The 15,681-nt window shown below is 61.6% G+C and overlaps 3 protein-coding genes across 6 annotated transcripts in view; 2 read left to right on the top strand and 1 right to left on the bottom strand.

The window, feature by feature from the left end:
- Positions 1 to 483: 483 nt before the first annotated feature.
- On the top strand, positions 484 to 6,556 carry ASIC3 (acid sensing ion channel subunit 3). Of its 4 annotated transcripts, XM_029954803.1 has the most exons (12): positions 484 to 635; positions 757 to 1,351; positions 2,036 to 2,186; positions 2,392 to 2,519; positions 2,679 to 2,880; positions 2,991 to 3,047; positions 3,145 to 3,292; positions 3,596 to 3,687; positions 3,833 to 3,912; positions 4,010 to 4,081; positions 4,256 to 4,314; positions 6,416 to 6,556. In XM_029954803.1, exons 2-12 carry the CDS (start codon positions 818 to 820, stop codon positions 6,516 to 6,518), a joined length of 1,626 nt encoding a protein of 541 aa, XP_029810663.1. In that variant the 5' UTR covers positions 484 to 635; positions 757 to 817; the 3' UTR covers positions 6,519 to 6,556. The 4 variants fall into 4 exon arrangements, with proteins under 4 accessions (XP_029810663.1, XP_029810681.1, XP_029810686.1 ...); XM_029954821.1 differs by lacking the exon at positions 6,416 to 6,556 and adding an exon at positions 4,424 to 4,633 and having other exon boundaries at positions 484 to 1,351; XM_029954811.1 differs by lacking the exons at positions 484 to 635; positions 6,416 to 6,556 and adding an exon at positions 4,447 to 4,633 and having other exon boundaries at positions 818 to 1,351.
- Positions 5,692 to 9,854, bottom strand: CDK5 (cyclin dependent kinase 5). Its single transcript, XM_029954839.1, has 12 exons — positions 9,714 to 9,854; positions 8,966 to 9,054; positions 8,806 to 8,873; positions 8,577 to 8,637; positions 8,421 to 8,477; positions 7,656 to 7,751; positions 7,429 to 7,503; positions 7,171 to 7,267; positions 6,931 to 7,000; positions 6,245 to 6,305; positions 6,069 to 6,149; positions 5,692 to 5,960 (listed from the first exon to the last, which is right to left on the bottom strand). Exons 1-12 carry the CDS (start codon positions 9,748 to 9,750, stop codon positions 5,874 to 5,876), a joined length of 879 nt encoding a protein of 292 aa, XP_029810699.1. The 5' UTR covers positions 9,751 to 9,854; the 3' UTR covers positions 5,692 to 5,873.
- Positions 9,855 to 11,564: 1,710 nt separating this feature from the next.
- Positions 11,565 to 15,681, top strand: part of SLC4A2 (solute carrier family 4 member 2) — a 14,815-nt gene continuing 10,698 nt past the window's right edge. Inside the window, exons 1-3 of the mRNA XM_029954418.1 lie at positions 11,565 to 11,723; positions 13,926 to 14,039; positions 15,227 to 15,236. Of these exons, the coding sequence (XP_029810278.1) occupies positions 13,989 to 14,039; positions 15,227 to 15,236 (61 nt within the window). The 5' untranslated portion in view covers positions 11,565 to 11,723; positions 13,926 to 13,988. The remainder of the gene's footprint in view (positions 11,724 to 13,925; positions 14,040 to 15,226; positions 15,237 to 15,681) is intronic.

Genomic DNA, 15,681 nt, shown 5'->3' with positions numbered 1-15,681 from the left:
GAGACCCACAGAAACGCCAGCCATGCGGGCTGGGCTGCTGGGGGCTCAAATCTGCCAACGCCAAACTTCCCACCACTTTCCGGCTTGGTCAAGAGCCAACTCCTCTCTTGGTGAAGGAACAAATTATCCCAAGTGAGGTTGGTGGGAAGGGAGGAGAGACAAAAGAGGGGGGGACTGGGCCGAGGGTCAGCAACAGACCCTCAACCCAACCGCAAGGGCCGCAGCTGGGAACCTAGAGGGCCATTAAGGCACCCCCAGCCCTGACTCCTCTCCAGGCTCCCTCCGAGCCTTCCCCAGGATTGCTGTGGTTTTCCGCTGGCGCCTCTGGTCTCCACGGCCACGCCCCCTCCCCCCTAACACACCGCACTAATGGCTCAGCCTGGGGCCCCAGGGACCTTCCCTGCCCCCCAGACTGCTCTGCGGGCCCCCTTGCCCCCTCACTGCTGAAACCCAATCCTCTGCGGCAGCTCGGGCTCAGCAGAGCCGCCTCCAACAGAGCGGCCCCTGCCTTCTGGCTGCGCCCTACCTGGTCTCTCCGAGGAGCCCCCGGCCCAGTGCTGAGCCCAGTGGAGCCCCAGCTGGTTCCTGGAGACAGCCGAGCCGGACCTGCTGGGCCAGTGCCTTCCCACTTCTTGGTCTGGGCTCCTCTCCCCACTCTCCCCTCCTCTCTCCTCCCCTGCAGTGACCCCTGCCTGGCCTCCCAAATCCTCTCGGCCCCTCACAGCTCTTGGACTGACCCTCTTTTCTCCTTCCAAGCCCCCGCAGCCTGGTCATCACTCCCCGGCCCTCTCAGTGTTCTCCACCCTGGACCTCAGCCATGAAGCCCTATCCCGGGTCAGAGGAGGCCCCGCAGCCAGCTTCGGACATCCGCGTGTTCGCCAACAGCTGCACGATGCACGGGCTGGGCCACGTCTTTGGCCCCGGGGGCCTGACGCCACGCCGCGGGCTGTGGGCCGCAGCCGTGCTCCTGTCGCTGGCCGCCTTCCTCTACCAGGTGGCCGAGAGGGTACGCTACTACGGGGAGTTCCACCACGAGACCGCCCTGGACGAGCGCGAGAGCCACCGGCTCACCTTCCCCGCCGTCACCCTGTGCAACGTCAACCCCTTGCGCCGCTCGCGCCTCACGCCCAACGACCTGCACTGGGCCGGGCCCTTGCTGCTGGGCATGGAGCCCCCTGAGCATGCCGCCTTTCTGCGGGCCCTGGGCCTGCCCCCTGCGCCTCCCGGCTTCATGCCCAGTCCCACCTTCGACATGGCTCGACTGTACGCCAGGGCCGGACATGCCCTGGAGGACATGCTGCTGGATTGCCGCTACCGAGGCTGGCCGTGCGGGCCCGAGAACTTCACCGCGGTGAGCTGGCCACCGGCCCGGCCCACTGGGCACCCACAATTCCCCAGCCTTGCCGGCCCAGGCTCCTCCTAAGCTAGGGGGCCTGCACACCTGCGCCCGGGTTCTTTCCTTCCCAGCCAGGCTCCCCACCCCACCAGTGCCTTTTTGTCCAGCCCCTGCCACTCAGCTGGACTGCAATGTACAAGGTCACACCTCCCACCACAGGGCACTCACCGGGGCTGGTTCTGGGCCCAAGCTCTGGGCTGTGGGAGCTCCTGCTCCTGGGGGCTGGGGGGATTCTAGTGAGGCTGCTCTAGGGCAGAAGGGCACCCTCTCCTGCCTGGAGGAGTGGGCTCGTTTCCCTTCTGCCTCTCGAACATACCGCCAGTCCTGGAGGAGGGCAACTGAGACCCACTTCCTTTCTTGCCATCCTCTGAAGAAACACTTGTCCTACAGGGTGTGCCCGGGGCTGAGGGGCTGGGTGCCGAGGAAGGAGGAGGAGGGGCTGTGGGATGCGAGCCCATGAGGGTCTAGGTAGATGTGCTGGTATAAAGGAGGAGGTGGGGGCATTGAGATGTGGGTTCCATGTTCAAAAGAGATGAAACAGAGAATGGGGAGGGGAGAGGTCCGCTGTTTGCCTGGGGGAAAGAGCCGGCTGGGCCCCATGTCCCCCAGCGAGGTCTGCCCCCATCTGCTCACCCGCAGATCTTCACCCGGATGGGTCAGTGCTACACCTTTAACTCCGGCGCGGACGGGGCAGAGCTTCTCACCACTCCCAAGGGCGGCATGGGCAACGGGCTCGAGATCATGCTGGATGTGCAGCAGGATGAGTATCTGCCCGTGTGGAGGGACATGGGTATGGGGACACGCGTCAGGCTGGAGGGGTGGCAGAGATGGTGTATGAAAGGCTCCGGGAAGGGGAGGAGGCACTAGGAAGGGCCCCAGAGTACATGCTTTCCTGTGAAGGGGGGCAGGGTTGGCTAGTCACAGTCCTGGGGCGAGGGGTCTGCGGCAGGGGGTCTCCTGGGACACAAGCCTCAGGGTCCCCCTTTCCCCTGCAGAGGAGACCCCGTTTGAGGTGGGGGTCCGAGTGCAGATCCACAGCCAGGAGGAGCCGCCCATCATCGACCAGCTGGGCTTCGGGGCAGCCCCCGGCTACCAGACCTTCGTGTCCTGCCAGAAGCAGCAAGTATCCTCCCGGGCTTTTCCAACCCCCTCCTTCGGCCACAGCACCTCAGACCATCCCAGGGGCTCGGACCCCCCGCACGCCGTCTTGGTGACCACTTACCTTGCACCTGGCCTCCGGCCCCGCTCCTCCCTGAAGCTTCCTTAACCCGCCCAACTACAGCTGAGCTTCCTGCCACCACCCTGGGGGGACTGCAGCTCCGCATCTCTGGACCCTGACTTTGAGCCGGAACCTTCTGGTCCCCTGGGTCCTCCTAGCCCCAGCCCAAGCCCCCAACCGCCCTATACTCTGATGGGGTGTCGCCTGGCCTGTGAGGCCCGCTATGTGGCTCGGAAGTGTGGCTGCCGAATGATGCATATGCCAGGTAAGGAGCTGGGGATGGGGGACGGAGATGGGGGAGAAGGGAGGGGTCCAGGTACGAGCAAAGGGGCCCGGGGACTGCTCCTGAAGCGGTCTCCTCCCCCACCACCCCAGGCGGGGCGCCAGTGTGCAGCCCCCAGCAGTACAAGGACTGCGCAGGCCCGGCGCTGGGTAAGGGGCAGACCTCCCCCGCATCCCCACCCCCGCTTGGGTCTGGCTCCCGGACCCGCAGGCCCGTGGCCCTGACTCAGGCGACTGTGGCCCATAGACGCCATGCTGCGGAAGGACGTGTGCACCTGCCCCAACCCCTGCGCCAGCACGCGCTACGCCAAGGAGCTCTCCATGGTGCGGATCCCGAGCCGCGCCTCCGCCCGCTACCTGGCCCGGAAACACAACCGCAGCGAGGCCTACATCGCGTGAGTCCGGGCCAGCCGGGCGGGGCGGGGCAGGGCGGTGGGGGGCTTGGGGGGCACCCTCAGGAGGGCCAGCCTTCTCGCGCACACCCGGGTGGGACACCAGCGTGCACCTCACCGCGGGGCTCCTGGGACTCTGGCCAAGACGGTTAACCTTTCTGATACCTGACTCTTCTGCAAATGGGGTGGTGAGCCCATTCCAGAACTCCTAAAAGGCGTCACAGACGGGAGAGCGGGCACCTCTCTCCTGCCAGCAGCTGGCATCAGGGGGTGTCCGGCGAGCTTTCCTGGCCTCTTTTCCTCCAGAGAGAACGTGCTGGTGCTGGACATCTTCTTTGAGGCCCTCAACTACGAGACCGTGGAGCAGAAGAAGGCCTATGAAGTGTCAGAACTGCTTGGTGGGTGGGTGGGTGGGTGTGTGTGTGTGTGTGTGTGTGTGTGTGTGTGTGCGCGCGCGCGCGCATGTATGTCAGTCACCCAGGCATCTGGGGAGGTGTGGCCCCAGCAGTGGCTGTGAGCAGATGGGTAACCTGGTCTCCACAGGCGACATTGGGGGCCAGATGGGACTATTCATCGGGGCCAGCCTGCTCACCATCCTTGAGATCCTGGACTACCTCTGCGAGGTGGGCCTGAGCCCCAGCCAGGGGAGGGGGAAGGGATCAGTGCCTAAGATCCAGGAGAAGGTGTGCAATGGCCACGTCTCCCGCTGCTTGCCCCCAGGTGCTCCGAGACAGGGTCCTGGGATACTTCTGGAACCGAAAGCACTCCCAAAGGCACTCTAGCTCCAATCTGGTAACAATGCCTTCTTCCTTCTTTGCCACCTCCAACGTCTCCCTGCTCCCAGGTCTAGAACACCATCCCTACCCAGCTGAGGGAAGAATGGTGGGGAAGGAGCGTGCAGTGACTTGGGCTGGTCCTGGGAGGAAGGACTCCTCCCCACCTCTGATCCTCTCCCTCCTCCCACAGCTTCAGGAAGGGCTGGGCAGCCATGGAACCCAAGTTCCCCACCTCAGCCTGGGTCCCAGGTAACAAGGAATGGCCCCCTATTTCAAGGGAGGAGGGGCAGGTCCAGTCTAGAGGGTGACACCGAGGTTCAGGAGGGCAGGGCAGTGGGTGCAAGGCCTCCTGTGTCAGTGCTGTGGTCTGGGTCTCACCAGGCCCCCCACCCCTCCCTGTGCCGTCACCAAGACCCTGTCTGCCTCCCACCACACCTGCTACCTCGTCACACGGCTCTAGACCTGGCATCTGTGTCTTCCGGGCTGCACCTTGACATCCTGGATGGGCCCTGCCTGCACATGTCTCTGCCCTCTTCACCCCAAATAAAGTTCTAGTGCATCAGCCTCAGCTGTTTCTCTCGCAGCCAGACTAGTCAGGCCAAGGTCAAAGAGGACCTCTGCAGGCCAACATCCAGTGGACAGTGCCCAAATTGTAGGTGGGTCCCTGTCAACCACCACAAACCTCTCTGGGCAAAAAGAGTCATGAGAGGGGACCCTCCACTTGCCCCTCAGCATGAAGGAGTTTCTCAAAATGACATCTCAGGGAGAAAGGCACCCAAAGGCAGGTATCAAAGCAAAGAGGAGTCAGTGGGGGGACAGCTATGTTTGGGGTGCACAAGGGAAGAGCTGGGGGAGGGGCGGGGAGAAGACAGAGGATGTATCCACTTCCAAGAACACAAGTTGCTATCCTGCCTTAGACCATGACTCTCTGCTCACGTTGGGGACCAAGCACCAGCACATTGCCTGTCCCCACGGGAAAGGCTCTGCTTCTCCCACCTCCCCAAAGAGCAGAAGGTCCCGGCTTGAGATGGTGGAGGGGGGCCTTCCCTTCCCCCTCCCACCAGTAAGAATACATCCCGGCCCCTGCTACCACCCTGGCCCTGCTTTTTCTCTGTCCCCTAAATATTGGGAAACTGACAAGGAAGCGGGGACAGGGGTACCCCCGATCTAACCACATCTTTGGATTGCTGCCGTCCTAGCCCATGGGCCTGGCTATGGGGGAGGGAGGGGATGGAGAAGGGAAGGATGGAGAGGTACACGTGGGCTATGGAGAACTGTGAAGAAAGGCCCAACCCTTTTCTCCCCATTCTGATGGAAGCCCATCTCTACTCTGACACTGACTGCCCAGCCCTGGGCAGAGGGAGGGAGGGGGGTATGTGCCAGCCGAAGCACACGTGTGTGTGTGTGTGTGTGTGTGTGTGTGTGTGTGTGTGTGGGTGCTGCCTGGAGCCCTCCCTGCCCCCCCCCCCGCCCCCGCCGTGTCAGGTCACTCAGAGTAGTGGAGCAAAGGCCAGAACCACTGGGCTGGGTCTGAGCCAGTAGCAAGAGGGTGCAGAGGGTGGCAGAGTAGAAGACCCTGCCCAGAGCCCACCCCCTCTCGGAGCCACTCCACCACATCAGCCAGACTGTGGGAAAGGAGCCAATTTATGAAATTAAATAAAGTCCACGGAGGGAGCGAAGAACGCGGCCCGGGGCACCTCCGGGCCCAGCCAGCTGGGGCTTGGCACACCGGGCACCCCCTGCTTTTCCTCCCCTCCCGGGAGGGGGCTTTGCTAGGCCAGGCCCCAGCCTGGCCAAGGTCCTGGGGCCTATGGGGGGCAGAAGTCGGAGAAGTAGGGGTGCTGCAGGGCCTCTTCTGCTGAGATGCGCTGCACAGGGTTACATTTCAGGAGGTTCTGGGGGCGCAAAGAGAGGCGTGGCGGGTTCAGACTGGGTTAACTGTCTCCAGCCCCGGCCTCCCCCAAACCTGACAATCCCACCCCCCGACCCCTGCCCTTGGTTACCTGTAGAAGGTCCCGCCCTGTGGCATTGAGCTTAGGTACGACATTCACCAGGGATGTTGTGGCCGGGTACATCGGGTAGGGCTGTGGGGGGGGGGGGGGTAGGGAAAGTCAGACCAGCGGTACAGGGGCCTGGAGGCTGCTAGCAGCAGAAAGAACCCCTCCAGCCCCTGCCACACCTTATAGTCTGGCAGCTTGGTCATGGCAGGCCACTGCTCCTCGGTTGGTGTCCCCAGAAGCGTGTCCATGGGGTCAAGGATCACTCAGGTGGAAAGGGGCGGGCAAGGGGCTCCTCCCGTCCTGGGGGGGTTTCTCACACCCACCTCCACACCCCTCACCTTATTCCACAGCTCAGGACAGAGGCAGGACCCAGAACATGCAGCGCATTCCCGCGGCACCAGGCACTTTACAAACGTTCGGTCCTCTGATCTAAACCCTGATGTCTGCTCCTGATGAGTCCATCGGCCACTCTCCTGCTCCCACATCTAATCCCCCTGCTGCTTTTGGCCCCTTCGTCCTAAGGATTCATTTCTCACAGAGGGACCTGCTCATGGCTAGTCCCCCAAGCGAGTCCTCCGTGTCTGCAGGTCATACACGCTCCAATCAGCCCTGAGGTCACCGCACTGTCCGCCCTCCATCCTCTTGCCCAAAGCCACCCCCTATCCTGGCCCAGCCCATGCACTCTGAGCTCCGTGGGCTCCTTACTCCCTTTTGTTTATTAAAAAATAAACTCTATGTCCAACGTGGGGCTCAAACTCATGACCCCCATGATCAAGGGTGGCACACTCTACCGACTGAGCCAGCCAGGCACCCCCTCTTTCTCCCCTTCAGAGGGCTCGAGGCGAAGGGAAATGTCGAAGGATATCGGAAGATCCTCTTCAACTGGTCATCTACGTCATTGCCAGGGAACAGAGGCCGCCCCGCGTTGGCCAGCTCTAGGGGGTGGAGGGGGCACACGAAGAAGCCTTCATTCCCACGGCACCCTCTGTGTGTTCCATCCCCAACCCCGAGGGTCTCACGCCCTCCCCCAGAAGGGACACCCCAGACCCAATGTGTGCACTCAGATGGGAGAGACAGTGCCTCTGCAGACCCCCAGGCATGTCACCTGCAAAGATGCAGCCGGCCGACCACATGTCGATGGATGTGGAGTATAGCTTGGCCCCAAAGAGGACATCCGGGGGGCGGTACCACAGCGTGACCACCTGGAAAAGACCCCGCCCCCAGCGACCCCGACTTAGAGGACTGGGGAGGAGAGGCTCAGTGAGGAGGGGAAAAAAAACATGGGTCCTGGAGTAGGAGGTGAAAGATGCTCAGAGGGGCACCCCCCTCCCTTACCCCCAGGCCCCAACCCCCTCCAGCTCACCTCGGCTGAGTAACAGCGAACCGGGATCCCGAAGGCTCGAGCCAAGCCAAAATCGGCCAATTTCAGCTCCCCGTTCTGAGAGAGATGGGAAGGGGCTTTGAGAGGGGTTTTTCAAGAGTCCCAGGGCGGGCCTCCTTCTTCTGCCTCCCCAGCCCAGGTCGCCCCATCACGTATGCCAGCTGGAGACTACGGCCTCCCCAACCGCCCACCTTCTCCCCAGGAGGTACCCTGTTTATTAGCAGGTTCTGGGGCTTCAGGTCCCTGTGCAGGACATTGCGGCTGTGACAGAATCCCAGGCCTTTCAGCAGCTGGAAGAGGAAGGACTGTGGGGTGGAGGGGGGGAGAGCGTCAGACCTTCTGGAAGGAGACTGCACCCAGTGCATGTTCCCCTCTTTCCCCTCTGCTAGCCTCAAAACCCCGCCCATCTCTCAGCGACATCATTGGTTCACTATGGAAGACCTGCTTCCTACCTGGCTGGGTATTATAAGTGAACGGTGAGTGGGGGCCCTGGTCCCCACCCTTCTGGAACTTACAGCCTAGTGGGTCTTCTCACCCTCCCACATGGATCTCTTCTCGAACTGGCCTCAGGTAAGCACACGCTTCGTAGCCATCAATATATTTGCTGGGCTATATTATCATTCAGCATTGATTCCCCTGGGACCTGGGGCAAGGCATTTGGGTCAAGCACATGCCTGGCAGATAGCAAAGCATCCGATAGGTATTTGTTGAATGAATCTCTCTGAACCTAATTTTCTCATCTCTCAAGTGCGAATCATATCACTAATATCAAAGTGATACCCTCAGATCCAAGAGGCCATGTCAAGATGCTCGTCCAGCATCTTCAGGAGGGAAGAGACAGGGTTTCATCATTCCCTGAAACCTGAGCACTTCCCCCGCCTCCTTAGGCCTTGAACTTGGTGCTCAGAGAGTGCATATACTGAAGGCAGAGTCCTACTTGGCCCCAATGAGTCTCCAGGACGCTAGCCCCTCACCTTCACAATTTCAGGATCTAGGTCACCATTGCAGCTGTCAAAATACTTCTTAAGGTCCTAAAAAGGGAGGGGGGTGGGGAACGTGACAGAGATTAACCTCAGTCTGGGCCCCTGTACCCTCCTCCAAGGCTACCGTCCCCCAAGTCCCCCTTTTACCTGGTCACAGAACTCAAAAACCAAAGTCAGCTTCTTGTCGCTATGCAGGACATCATGAAGCCTAGGGAGGAGGGAGGACTCAGCGGGGCAGGTCCACGAGTTTCAGCCTCAGATCATCAAGGGATCTGTATCAGCCCAACCCTGATCCCAGTATCAGCCCAGCCCATCTCTGAAGCCCCCCTCCTCCAACTGACCACACAGGCAAGGAGGACCCTGCCCATCTACACACCTGACGATGTTCTTGTGCTTCAGCTCTTTGAGGAGGCAGATTTCCCGAAGGGCTGAGCTCGGCACTCCCTACACATGGGAGGGGGCCGGGCGGGCAACAGTCACATCCCACCCAACCTGGGCCCTCAACCCCCGCCCTAGCCCTGATGTCCCAGTCCTACCTCATCATCGTCATCCAGCCTCACCCGTTTCAGAGCCACGATCTCATGGGTCTCTCGGTTTTTGGCCTTGAATACTGTTCCATAGGTGCCTAGAGGAAGGTCAGGGGTGAGGGTGAAGATGGAACACCCTTCCCCGCCCCCAGGAAGTCCCTGTCAGGAGAGCAGGCAACGTGGGAGTAGGTTATTTCTGATGTCTGGAGGAGTAAGGGAAGAGATTGAGGGTGAAGGCTCAGCATTTGAAGAGCTTTGTAAGGGAGGATGGGGCAGAGCAGGTGCCTGTGGGTAGTTGGCTGGAGCGTGTCTGCAGCAGGGATAGGCTGCAGCTGTGAGAGTAAGGAGATCTACAATGAAGGCGGGGCTTCCGGAGGGTCTGGGGATGGTGGGCAGGTCTGGGAGAAAAATGAGGGTCGGCAGAAATGTTGAGGTTGGAGGTCTGCATCGAGAACTGAGGCTGGGGGCTGGGTGAGCGTCTGCAAATGGTGCTGAGGCTAGAGGTAGAAGATGCAGGAAGTGTTAAGGTCGGCAGGTAGGTCTCCAGGCGGTGCTGAGGTTGGGAAGGGGCGTCTGCGGGAGATGCGAACGGGAAGAATAGGGGTCTGCAAGGAGTGTTGAGCTCGGGGCCAGGGCTGCAGTCAGTGCTGAGGTCGGAGTCTGTGGGTATTGCTGACGGTAGAGGAGCCAGGGCTGCAAGGAAGGCTGAAGGGTCTGCAGAGGAAGATCTTGCGGGAACATCTCGTAGTCCCATTACCTTCCCCAATCTTCTCGAGTTTCTCGTATTTCTGCATCGCGGCAGCCGCGGGGACCCCTACGGGCCCTGGGTTCTAAGACTCCGGCCCCGGCGTTGCAGAGGAGGCGGCACCCCAGCCTCCGGTCCTGCCCCGCCCCCTCCCTACTGCGCAAGGGCTTCTGGGGCGTGTAGTACTAGGGGTACCGAGGTTTCCCGGCAATGTCCCGGACATTAGACAACAAGAAGACTACAACTGCCAGCAGGCCGCGCGAAGACCCGCTGCAGCACTTGCTTCCCCGGGCCCCAGTTCGACCGCGGAGGAAAACCTTGGACTTCAAGTCCCAGGAAGCATCGCGTGTCCGCTTTCTGGGCCTCGCAGCCGTAGCGCCACGGCTCCCAGCGTGCCTTGCTCGCTGTGTGATCACAACCTTATTTTGGAAAGGGCCTCTCTGGGACTACACATTCCAGAATGCAGTAGGGTGAGGGTGGGGCGCTCTCTGGGGCTTGGGGTTTGGCGGCCTGCATCCCCGACCCTGATGGCTGCGTTCTGATGCGACCGATGGTTTCGAGGTTCCAGCAACCTCCTGACATTCGCACAGTGGATTTCCACCTCGCTCTGGGCCATCTGGAGACCTCAGGATTGCCTGGGGAATGGCTCCGAGTCATGTCTCGATGAGGACTTCACAGGGACCAGCTGAACCACAGGGCTGGGAAGAGAGGCAGGTGTGCCCCTGGATTTAACATACGCCAGAGACCCCTCTCTGTCCTCGGCCCCGTGTGTCGTCTCGGAGCCCACCCTACTCCAGCCGTTCGCTACACTGTGACACCCCAAGGCAAGCTGGCTGGAACACTGGGAGTCCTCCACCCCCACCCCCCATACCAGTCTGGAGAGCCTGGGCCCACCGGAGTCAAGCAGGGTGTGGCCGAGGACTGGCAGGTTGGCTACCGCCCTCAACAGACAGAAGCACAGACAGATGCTCTACTTGCAGCAGCCTTGACCTCATCCCTTAAGGAGTTGATTATAGATTTTCTTGCGCTCCTCTCTAATTGTCTCATGATTGCATTCTTGAGGGCTGTGAACTGGACAAAAACGGCCCCAAACAGCACTCCTCAGCACCAAAACCTAGTTGGTGCTAAACATTTGTTAATTAACTCGCTTAGATCAGACCGTTTTCTGCACACACAATGCTGTGCTTCCTTCATCTGGTGGCATACTAAAAAATATATACATTTCAAAAAGAAAAGGACACTCCTCCTCTGGAAGGATTTACCATTAGTTGAGAAAACCAAAAATACACACAGAGCTCTTTAACGCCAGGTGATGATTATAATATGCTTCGTTCGAGGAGGGAGGTCGCCGCAGGGAAACCTCTCTGAAGCAGAAGTCCCTGGTTCGAAAAGTCTAGGTCAGCTCACGGTAATGGGAATCCAACCTCTAGCAGCCATCACTCCTATTGCCAACCCCTTCCCGTAGTGAGGGGTAGGGGCTGGTAGGGGGAGAATCTTGACCTCGATGTATTTGTATTTCAAGTTTCTCCGCCCCGAATTTCTCCATCATTTTTATGTCTCGATTTTCCTGCCTGAGATCCCCAGCGTGAGGCGGGCTCGCTTCCGCCCCGAGGTGCTTAATGCGGCCAAGAGACGGCGTCCCCAGGGTGCCCAAGTCCCGTGCGTGCGGGGAAGCCCGGGCGGCGGCCTCACGGGACAGAGCCGAAGGACACAGGGTGGCCGCCGGGGCGCCGGGCTCCCAGTGCGGGGCGGTGTCTGGGAAGCGCGCCTCGGTCCGCAGGTCTCGGCCCCGGCTCCCTGCTCCGCCACCCGCTGCTGCGGGGCCGCGCACGGTGCGCCTGGGGGCGCGCACGCAGGGGGCTGGCCTGCCCGCGGCGCGGGGGAAAGTTGAGTTGGGAGAAGTTGGGAGCGGCGGGGGTGCGCCCCGAGGTGGGCACTAGGGAGTCGTCGGGAGCGCGCGAGGGCTCCGGAGAAGGGGGAGAGACCCCGAGACCCCCGGGGCACGAAGTCCAGAGCAAGCGGGTAAGCGGAGAGGTGGCGGCGGAGGAGGGCCAGGGCCGCGGAGGGAGGAAGGGAGGGGGAAGGAAAGGGGGGAACTCGGGACTCGGAGCAGGGAGGGAGTGGAAGTGGAGGAAGGGGCGGAGACTGGGGCGCGGGGAAGCGAGGTCTTGGGGAGAATGATGCGGAGGCGCGCAGGGTGTCGGGCGGGAGCGAGATCTGGGGTCCGCTTTTAGAGTTACCTAAATTGTGGGTGCCGCGCCCCCTGCCACCAGGAGGGGCTAGTCTCTGGGAGGCGCCGCCGGCCTTCCCAATTCCTGGGCGGGCTCCAGACGACACCCCTTCCCTAAGACCCCCCCGCTCTGTTCTTAAGGCCCATCCAGGGTGCCTTAGCCTGGGGGTCGCCCCGGACCGCTGAACCCCGACCTCCGGGTTCAGAGGCGGAGCTGGGACGGGAGGGGGTGGCGGGTCAGGTCAGGACAAGGGGTCAGACAGAAGAGGGAGCACCTGGGTGGGGATGAGAAAAACGAGCCTGGAGAGTTGGACCTGACTCCAGGGGGGCTGGTTTGTCTCGATGGGGAGCCCGTGCTGAACGTGGGGGCGGCGCTGCCTGAAAGCCACTTTAACCGCCTCCCTCCGCCCCCCACCCCACCCCCAACAGCCCCACGTCTAGAGCTGTGGAATGTGCGAGTTCACTTGCGGGGTGGTTAATGCCCAAGTGGGGGTCCGGGGTGCTAATCCCTTGGGCGGGGGTGGGGGAGATGCTAATCCTCCGGGCCGGTCGGGGCTGGTCCCGGAATGTGCCCCCACCCCGGATTATCGGCACCGATGCTCTGGACAGAAGCTGCTTTGTGTTCTGGAAAGGCGGGGAGGGGGTGGGGGGGTGGAAGAGTACACTGAGGGCACAGCCTGGAAGTGGCAGTGGGGCACCTGCAGGTGCTCAAGACACCACACACCCTTCTCCGAGGGGGGGCTCCCCCAGCCCCTCTCCCCCACACCAGACGTGATCTGGCTGAAGGCCTGCTAGGGGGAGGTGAAGAGAACGTCAGCTGAGTGGGAGTGCTTGCCAAGAATGTGTTGCTCCAGGCTCCCCACCCTGGACTGACCCCCAGATGTATATTGTTTGACCCTACGCTGACCTGTCTTATGCCCGAGTTCGCTCTAAGTGGGACACCGTGACCCCCCAACAATGCCCAGGGGAACTTCAGTACTTTACTTTGGAGAACCTTGAGTGCCCCCCGCCCCCACCTCCCCCACCAGGAGTGAGTACCCTGGTTCACCCTGGTCAGGTTCCTTAACCGCAACTGTTCTGCTTCCCCGCCACACATGGCAGTGCCCTCCCCAGACACCCCTACAGTCACAGTCAGGAGGGCGTCAGCCCTGCCACTCAGATTTTCCTGGCTCCTGGCTAGGGGAGGGGAGGGATCAGGACTGCCCCTGAGGGCAGAACCTCAGGGTTTCTGTGCCCACCCTCTTCCCAGTCCGTCACGTGCCCCTCCCCCATTATAAAGCTCCGTCCTGCCGGTGCCCGCGTCCTCCCTTCCTCCCTCCCACTGCGTGAGTGGAATTGGGCTCCTGCCCCTCCCCCAGGGAGCAACTTCATCAGGGAGGGGGCACAGCCCTGTGTCTCCTCCCAGCCCCGGGTCTGGTGTCTCTGCCACCCCCTTGCTTGCTGTTCGGGGCTCCCTCCAGTCTCTCCTTTCCTCCCCCCCACTCTGCTCCACGATACTCCTCTCTTGTTCAGCCCCCGTCGGGTGCCACCATTCACTGCTTTGGATTCTGGCTCCACCTGTCTTTTCTCCCCTTCTCTCCTCCATTCCCCACCCCGATTTCTGCTGCTTTCTCTGTAGGTTTTGCCTGGACTCCTTGTCCCCCTGCCCCTTTTTGCAGCCTCTCCCACCTTCTCTCCTTCCTCGCTCCCCTTGGTCACTTAGCCCTTTGTGGCCTCCTCTGCCTCGGTCCTCTCCTCTCCTGTTTTTCTTTTCTTCCTTTAAGTAACTCTTTTCTTTGCCTCCAGCCTCTAAGGGCCACCTTGAAGCCCTTCATAGTCTAGAGGATCCTGAGCGGCAGGGTGACCGCTAGGTGCCAGCTGGTGGGAAGTTCCTGAGACCTGTCTCCCCCCACCCCCCGCCACTGGGCTGGGTGTATGTTGGGGGGCTGAGCAAGGCTGGGGCACTTCTGCCTGGTGGCCGGTTCTCAGGTGATCAGTCCTCTCCCCTTGCTCAGGTTATGCCGCCGCCTTGTTGTCCTGAAAGCCGCAGTGACAGTGAAAAGGGCTAAGATTTGGCCATGAGCAGCGCCCCCCGGCGCCCAGCCCCGGGCGCAGATTCTTTCTGTACTGTGAGTATTGCCCGGCCCTCCCCTCCCTCCTCCCATGGCCTCAGGTGTTCTGGCTGGGCGTGGAGGGAGGGGGGTGTCCTGCATCAAACAGAGTGAGCGCGCGTGCGTGTGTGCATGTGTGTGTGCGCATTTGCGTGTGTGTGCAGCCTCAGGAGGAAGGGGAGCCTCTGATGGATTGGGAAGGGGCGCTGCCATCCTTCCCCTGGCCTGATCAGGGCCTCCGGGGTCTGGGATGGGTACTGGTCGTGGTGGGGGTCCTGCTACTTCCAGTCCAGAGGAGGGAGTTGAGGCCATTTCCTGAAGCCCGGGGCAGTTCTTTAACCTCAGAGAGAGGAACTCCGGGGACCCTCGGTCTGTAACCTGGCGACCCCTTCTGACCCAGCTTCAGAGGCAGTAGCGCCCTAGCTCAGAGGTTCTGGGCTGTGTGCTTGCAGCGACAGCCCCGCCCCTGGCCCCACGTGCCACCCAGGCCCGCCCCGCCCGGCCCCACGTGGCCCCCTCCCGGTTTTCCTGACGAGTGTAATGATTAACTCCAAGTGCCACAATCAGCCCCCTATTGGTCATCTGGCCGGGCAGGGCACGTGACTGGGAAGGGGTTCGGGCTGGTCCCCTCCCCCTCCTTCCCGCGTTCACCCCTGTCGCCATGGACTTCCTCCTGCGGCCTCAGGTGCGAGGGGCTCTGGCCCCCCCCTGCTCCCACCCTGGCTAGCTCCCTATGCTCACTCGCTTCAGCCACCTCCTGCCGCCTTCCTCCTGCTGCTAATTCTGGTGAGAGTGGAGCCCAGCGCTTGGGGAACAGACTAGGGCTGCTGAGATGGGGGAGGGAAGCAAGCCCCCGACTCCTGTATCTTGTATCCGGTATCCCTGCCACTCCCTGCTGCTCCTGTCCCCACCTCGGTGTCTCTCCAGGACCCGCCTTCTTCTGAGTCCTCCTCCCCTTATTCTTCTTGCTCCAGCCACTGGTACCGCCACGGAGGGGGCTCCATCCCCCGCCCTTGGAGATCCCGATGCCCTTGAGTTCCAGAGGCTCTTGAGCAAATATTTGGCGGTGCCTGGAGCTGAGACTGGCAGGGGTAGGGGGGTGGGGGGTCCGACAAAGACTGTGGCTAGGCAGCAGGCTGCTTAGCTGGGCTGAGCTCTCCAAAGCGCCGCTGCCGCCACCGCAGTCCGCTGCTCCTCTCCTGCAGTATGACTCAGGTGGGGGAGGGGGTGAGAGGCGGGGCTAGCCGAGGGGCCCCAAGCTTGGTGGGGTGCCGCTGTGGTGGGGGGGCATTCCTGACTAGGTGCAGTGCTGCATTCCTCTCCAGGGGCTAGGTTTCAGTTTGACTCAGAAGAGCGCAGGCCAGTCCTCAGGGGCACCTCCAGAAGTTACTTTTCAGGCTCGGGAGGTGTTCCCCAGCCGGAGGGAGTTTGGTTACCGGCAGCCTTGTGAACAGGCCAGGTCGCACGCCCTGCCTCGGGGCTGCAGACACAGGGTTCTGCACGTGCCCTAGAATGGACCGGAATGGGCGCAGGCACAAATGCTAGGTGCAGATGGCCCTGGCATTTGAGGGGAAGGCTGCTGGTGGTGGTGGAGGGGGGGTCCTGGATTGCCAGCTCTGCACAGGGTGGGGTTCCGGGGTACAGCCCTTAGTGAACCCCC

This window comes from Suricata suricatta, chromosome 2 (genome assembly GCF_006229205.1).
Source record: "Suricata suricatta isolate VVHF042 chromosome 2, meerkat_22Aug2017_6uvM2_HiC, whole genome shotgun sequence".
Classification (NCBI taxonomy): Eukaryota; Metazoa; Chordata; class Mammalia; order Carnivora; family Herpestidae; genus Suricata; species Suricata suricatta.
The sequence above is the reverse complement of the archived record's forward strand: the minus strand, read 5'-3'. Positions and strand labels throughout refer to the sequence as shown.